Genomic DNA, 7,327 nt, shown 5'->3' with positions numbered 1-7,327 from the left:
TAAAGATTGGTGTTGGTCCTGGGGTCTCGTTCTTGAGTGTGTGCAGGACATCGTGATTGTTTGTTTGTTTTAATTGAACATTGATTTACAGTGTTGGTGTTTCATTACGTCTCTACAGCAAAATGATTCAGTTACGCACACACACCTTGGTCACCTGATGTGAAGAGCTGACTCATTGGGAAATACCCTGATGCTGGGAAAGATTGAAAGTAGGAGGAGAGGGGGCTGAGGTGGCGCGGAGGACGCCGGCTCGGCCGCGGCGTGGCCGCCTCCGCCTCTGCGTGTGCGTCCGGGGGGTCGGCGTGGGCGTCGGGGAAGCCGGAATATAGTATTTAATGAAAAATACATGCTTAAGTGGTGAAAATGGCGGGCTTCCTAGACAATTTCCGTTGGCCGGAATGTGAGTGCATTGACTGGAGTGAGAGAAGAAACGCTGTGGCCTCTCTGGTTGCAGGCATATTGTTTTTTACCGGTTGGTGGATAATGATCGGCGCAGCTGTAGTGTATCCGAAGCCAGAGCAGCTGAACCATGCCTTTCACACATGTGGTGTGTTTTCCACATTGGCTTTCTTCATGATAAACGCTGTGTCCAACGCTCAGGTGAGAGGTGACAGTTACGAGAGCGGCTGTTTAGGAAGAACAGGTGCTCGAGTTTGGCTCTTCATTGGTTTCATGTTGATGTTTGGGTCACTGATTGCTTCCATGTGGATTCTCTTTGGTGCCTATGTTACCCAGAATACTGATGTTATCCAGGACTAGCTGTGTTTTTTCAAAATGCACTTATATTTTTTAGCACTCTGATCTACAAATTTGGAAGAACTGAAGAGCTATGGACCTGAGATCACTTCTCAAATCACGTTTTCCTTTTGTTATATTCTATCTGTAGATAAGTTTTTATCTGAGTATAATTTACACACTGCCAAATGGAATAGATTGTACATTAAATGTTTTGTCTCTTTACACTTTTATGCCCTGAGTTTTTAAATAGTTTTATGAAGTTTCTGTCCTTTTTTTTCCATTGAATTAGATTGTTAATATGTACATAGTATAAGACTATATAGATGAGATGAGGAGTGTCAGCTTTTTATTCTTGAAGACTTAAAGCTAAATCTGTTCCCTGAGCCAGGGTTGTATCATCACGGTCATTGTAGCGTTAACTACTTTGCCTAATTTTCAAAGATGTGCAAAAAATACAGCTCCACATATCTGAAATAAGCACTGAGCCATTAAAAGGGGTATTTAAAAAAAAAAAAAGAAAGTAGGAGGAGGAGGAGGTGACAGAGGATGAAATGGTTGAATGGCATCACTGACTCAATGGACATAAGTTTGGGCAAACTCCAGGAGACAGTGAAGAACAGGGAAGCCTGGAGTCCTACAGTCCATGGGGTCCCAAAGAGCCGGACCTGACTTAGCAACTGAACAATAGCAACAAATATGTATACATATATATGTACATAAGATTTTTATATGGGCCATATTTTTAAAGTCTTTATTGAATTTGTTACAATATTGCTTCTGTTTTATGTTTTCCTTTTTTGCTGTGAGGCATGTGGGATCTTCACTCCTCCACGAGGGATAGAACCCAAGCTTCCTTCATTGGAAGGCAAAGTCTTTTAACCGCTGGATTGCCAGGGAAGTCCCTATACATTCTTTATTTATATTCTTTTCCATTGTGGTTTATCACAGGATACTGAATATAGTTCCCTGTGCTATGCAGTAGGACCTTGTTGTTTTTCCATTCAATTCCATATATATATATATATATATATATATATATATATATATATATATATATGCTTACATCTGCTAACCCTAACCTTCTACTCCATCCTTCCCCCAACCCCCTCACCCTTGGCTGTCACTAGTCTGTTCTCCAAGGACATTTTGCTCTTGGCAGTTTGTGTAGGCATATATTGGACCAGGTAGTTGTTTTTTTTTCTGATGGTGCAGTTGGCTTTTAAGAGCTGTGGCTGGGGAAAAAGACCTTGGAAAAGGCACTCAGAGGTTGTAAGTGGCCTTGGCAGGGGCACAGGAACCAGGAGAGGAACTTAGCAGGGGCCAGCAAGCTGAAGAGGCCTTAATAAGCAGTTACAGCTGGGGCAAGGATTCAATTATAAGGAGAAAGAAACAGTCCCTTCATCCACTGTCCTTTTAGATATTAAAGGAGTGGGAAAATATTTGCCATTTTTTAAACTGCAGGGCAGCTGGCTACTCTCTGGACTACAGAGCATTAGTGAGAGATTAGTTTTCAATGTGCTAGTGCTAGGCCTAGGCAGGTAAGATAAACAAACAGCTCTACTTTAAATTCTGCTTTTATGTTGTTTTGAACCATCTTCAAGGGCAAAAGAGGGTGGGTGGATGGACCTAGTTTGAATTCCTGTGGCCCAAGAATTATTCCCTCTATTTTTGTCCTCAAGGCTACTAGAAACTAGTTATTTAGATACGATAGAGAAATCCTCCCCAGGTAATGGTTTACCTGTGTAGTCACTCCATCGTGCCTGACTCTTTGTGACCCCATGGACTGTAGTCTGCCAGACTCCTCTGTCTGCGGGATTCTCCAGGCAGGAATACTGGAGTGGGTAGCCATGCCCTCCTCCAGGGGATCTTCCCAATGCAGGGATCGAACCCATGTCTCCTGTGTCCCCTGCATTGCAGGGGGATTCTTTACCCACTGAGTCTGGGGAAGCCTCTAAGGATTCCACAAAAAGAGGCTATGGAAAGAGCCGTTGCAGTGCGGGAAGAGAATTGTTCACTGGTTATTGTGGGAGCTCTGTTAGACAGGGTTCACCTTCCCCTCAGCCCTGTGGTGCAGGCACCTCAAGATGAAAAAGGCTGTGAAAATGAAAAGGTTTTGAATATCTGAGTGGGAAAGAACAGCTGCTTCAATAAAATCTGATGACTGAGGTGTTGCTCCTGCACATTTCTAAACTTTGCAAGACAACATCCCTGCGAATACCTGGCTGGAGAGAGGAGACCGTGTACATAGGTGGAGCTGCCACATATGTACATGCAAGGTGCTTACGGCAGAAATGAACCCGTCGCTAGGAGATTTCTCCTGAATAGATTTGGATGCACAGACCACAGCATCTGGACTCTTGGTATCAATCAACCAGGAACTCAGTGAAGCTGCAATCTCTCCAACAGTCTTTGACAATCCGGAGTACTGGTTCTGGGTATGTCTTTTGTTTGAGATACCTGCAAGGAAGTGGCTTGTTTTCTGAATAGGGTGTGGAGCTAGTACCGTAGTCCTTTGGTGCGTGCGTGCCAAGTTGCTTCAGCCGTGTCTGACTCTTTGTGACCCTCTAGACAGTAGCCCGCCAGGTTCCGCTATGCGTGGGATTCTCCAGGCAAGAATAATGGAGTGGGTTGCCATGCCCTCCAGGGAGTCTTCCTACCCAGGGATCGAAACTATGTCTCTTACGCCTCCTGCATTGGCAGTTGGCAGCGGATCCTCTACCACTAGCACCACCTGGGTCCTTCTGTATGTTCTACTAAATCTATCTTTAGGGAAAGAAGGTACATCACAGACTCGGCTGGTATTGTTATTATTTTCTCATTGAGAGGCCCTGTAAGAACTGTCCCCATTCCAAAGAGATGCAGCTTAACACATTATTGACTGGGGGATTTTTGCAGAAACGAACACCTGTGGCTGGTGTTTGTTATGTAAGTGAATATCGAAACATTCAGGTATTAATACGTCTCTGGTCAATGAATTGTTAAATTGCTAGATGATCTCTGACTCCACTCAGGCATTGAAATCCTCTCCAGCTGAGAGCAGAACAGCAAGATGGGGGGGATGAATTTTGGACTTTAATCTCTTTGAATTTTAACTCATAAAAGCAAGATAATTTTATACTGAGCTTTACTTTCTTTGAACTTTAATATCATGATTTTGATTTCATTTTTTGGATGTTAATTTCATCCTAGAAATTTAGTAAAGGGAAGAGGTTTATGTTAAAATTTTTTTCCCCCTCAACATTATTAGCATTATGTTATTGTATTGAAGTTTCTTTCTTTTTTTTTTTTTAGGTCTTCTTGGTTTATTAAAATCATGACTCTGAGAAGAAAGACTATGAAAAACTTGGTTATAAGAAAAACTTCGATGTTCTTATTTTACTGAGGTATAATTCATATGACGTATTAGTTTCAGGTGTACAACCTAATGATGTGATACTTGTATATATTGTGAAATGAACACCACAATAAGTCTAGGTAACATCCATTGCCACACGTAGTTGCAAAATTTTTTTTCTCAAGATGAAACATTTAAGATCTATTCTCTTAGCAGCTTTCAAATATGCTATACAGTGTTAACTATGGGTTTCCCTGGCAACTCAGTGGTAAAGAATCCGCCTGACAATGCAGGAGACACGGGTTCGATCCCTGGGTCGAGAAGATCCCCGGGTCGAGAAGATCCCCTGGAGAAGGCAACCCACTCCAGTATTCTTGCCTGGGAAATCCCACAGACAGAGGAGCCTGGCAGGCTACAGTCCACGGGGATGCAAAAGAACTGGACATGACCTATCAACTAAAAAGCAACAATTATTAACTATAGTCACTGTGTCATATACACACCCTTAAGACTTATCTTTGGAAGACTGTAACTTTGACTATCTTCACACCTTTCACCCAACCCCCCACCTTGGCAACCACCAGTCTCTTCTGTCTATAAATTCGTTAAAAACAATTCTACATGTGAGTGAGATCATATGGTATTTGTCTGGCTTATTTCACTTAGCTTAATAGTCTGTTTATCTTCCATTTTAAAAAATTCATTCATCCGTTGGTGGACCCTTATGTTGCTCCCATGTCTTGGCTGTTGTCAGTAATATTGCAGTAAACATCAAGTGCATATATCTTTTCAGGTTAGTGTTTTGTTTCCTTCAGATAAATACCTGAATGAAATTACTAGATCATATGCTAGCTTTATTTTTAATTTCTTGAGGAACTTCCACACTGTTTCCCGTAGTGGCTGTACCAGTTTACATTCATACCAACCGTTCATAAGGGTTTGAATTCTATATCCTTACCAATGCTTGTTACTTTTTGTCTTTTTGGTAAAAGCTGTGCTAACAGGTGTGAGGTGATATTTCATTGTGGTTTTGATTGCATTTCCCTGATGATTATTTCCAAGTTTCCTTTTGCATGTTATTATTAGACTAGTATAATTTTGTTATTTAATCTCATTGAGGACTTCCCTGGTGGCTCAGACGGTAAAGCGTCTGTCTACAATGCGGGAGACCTGGGTTCGATCCCTGGGTCAGGAAGATCCCCTGGAGAAGGAAATGGCAACCCACTTCAGTATTCTTGCCTGGAGAATCCCATGGACTGAGGAGCCTGGTGGGCTGCAGTCCACGGGGTCACAAAGAGTCGGACACGACTGAGTGACTTTACTTACTTAATCTCATTGATAATCCTCTGATATGCTATATGGACTGCATGGATAGGCATAATGAAAAGTAATAGAAAAATGAATGAAAACTTAGCCTTGGATACTGAATGGCACTAAACCATTAATTTAATTAATAGAGAACTCTTTTGGAACTTTTTCATGAGCAAAATCTCTTTCCTACCAGTGTCCCTGGGAGCAAACAAAGTTAGTTGGCATAAGAGGGAAATGAAACTTCTGTCACAGACTGAATAATGGTTCCCAAACATGTCCACTGGAGTCGGAAATGGCTCCCCACTCCAGTCTCCTTGCCTGGGAAATCCCAAGGGCATAGGAGCCTGGTGGACTGCAGTCCCTGAGATCGCAAGAGTCAGACACAACTTAGCGACCAAACGACAACAAAGCATGTCCACATCCTGACCCCCACACCCTGTGAATATGTTACCTTCTACAGCAAAAAAGGATGTTCTAGATGTGCTTGAGTTAAGGATCCTGAGGTAGGGAGGTGGTTCTGGATTACCTGGGTGTCCCAAGGTAGTCACAGGGGTCCTTATAAGATGGGTACAAGACGGCTCAGAGTCAGAGAAGAAGGTGATGGGATGACAGAAGCACCGATGGGAGTAATGAGCTTTGGAGATGGAGGAAGAAGCCATGAGTCAAGAAGAAGAGGTGGTTATAGAAGCTGAAAAAGGCAAGAATACAGATTCTCCCCTGAGGGCCTCCACAAGGAGCCAGCCCAACCAACACCTGACTTTAGCTCTGTGAAATGGATTTTGCACTTTTGACCTCCAGAGCTTTAAGAGAATGAATGTGTGTTTCCAGCAACTGTATTTGTGGTGATTTGTTACGGTGACACTAGGGCATGAATACATCTTAGGTGGCAAGAAGTTTAGGACATCTCCTGTGTCTTTGGAGAGGGTGACTTAATCTGATTGGTAAATTCTGGAATAATAAATAGGGCATCATTGGCTTCATTCTCCTTCCTCTTTAGGAGCCCAGTCAGCTCAAGAAAGCACAGTTCTATTTCTTGCAATATAGGATGCCATCCATGTGATAAAACCTGCCCCCGTGGTACGGCTGGACCTGGATGGTTAAGGTTATATAATTCTGTGGTTCAGTATTAGTAAACTCATCTGGCTTTTGTGCTAAGCTACGTTCCCCAGTAGCTGGATCAGAGTGAGGTGATATCTTGGTCAGGCAGAATCTATCTACGAAAACAATGACTTACGTAAAACTGATATGCAGGATCTGTAGGGAAAAGATGAACTCATGTCAGCGATGCTGACAGCTCATTATACATAATTAGACCTCTAGCTCAGATCATATACTCAAAATGAATTCCAGATAAGAACCCAAAGTGAAAAGCAATTTTTAGAAGAAAAAAAAATTTTTATGGTTATGCCTTTTAAGGTGAGAGAAAGCCCAAAACCCAAACTACAAAGGAAGAAGTTGATCATTTCAACTACAGTAAAATGAAAAAAAGTCTGTTTATTAAAAGACATCATAAAAATTGATTGTAACACGTTAAAATGTAAAAGGAGACATTTGTAACATAAGGATTAGTATCCAGATTTTATAAACAACTCCTACAAATCAATAAAATACAAATAACCTATTGCGGAAAAAGAGGCAAAAAATAAAAATTCACAAAAATGATGAACTTTATTAGGAATCATAAAAAGGAAAATAAAAACAAGTGATTCAATTTTTCAGCCAGTTTGGCAAAAATAAATACAAAAGTGAAGAAACCAATTGCTGGTGAGAGTATGGAATTATAGTTGGAACTATTATGTACCCCCTGGAAAGAATATAAATTGGTATTATGTCTACTTTTTAAAAAACATTTATTTGGCTGTGTCAGGTCTTAGTTGCGACATGTAGCCTCTTTAGTTACATCATGCGGGATCTAGTTTCCTGACCAGGGATTAAACCCTGGCT

General features: G+C 41.5%; 1 protein-coding gene across 1 annotated transcript; it reads left to right on the top strand.

Moving 5' to 3' along the window:
* Positions 1 to 272: 272 nt before the first annotated feature.
* LOC128048656 (transmembrane protein 50B-like) lies at positions 273 to 910 on the top strand. The gene is given in 2 exon segments (XM_052641082.1): positions 273 to 742; positions 745 to 910. Coding segments are annotated over 2 exon segments (474 nt in total). The 5' UTR covers positions 273 to 363; the 3' UTR covers positions 840 to 910.
* The last annotated feature ends 6,417 nt before the right edge of the window (positions 911 to 7,327 follow it).

Source organism: Budorcas taxicolor, chromosome 5, assembly GCF_023091745.1.
Source record: "Budorcas taxicolor isolate Tak-1 chromosome 5, Takin1.1, whole genome shotgun sequence".
NCBI lineage: Eukaryota > Metazoa > Chordata > Mammalia > Artiodactyla > Bovidae > Budorcas > Budorcas taxicolor.
The sequence above is the reverse complement of the archived record's forward strand: the minus strand, read 5'-3'. Positions and strand labels throughout refer to the sequence as shown.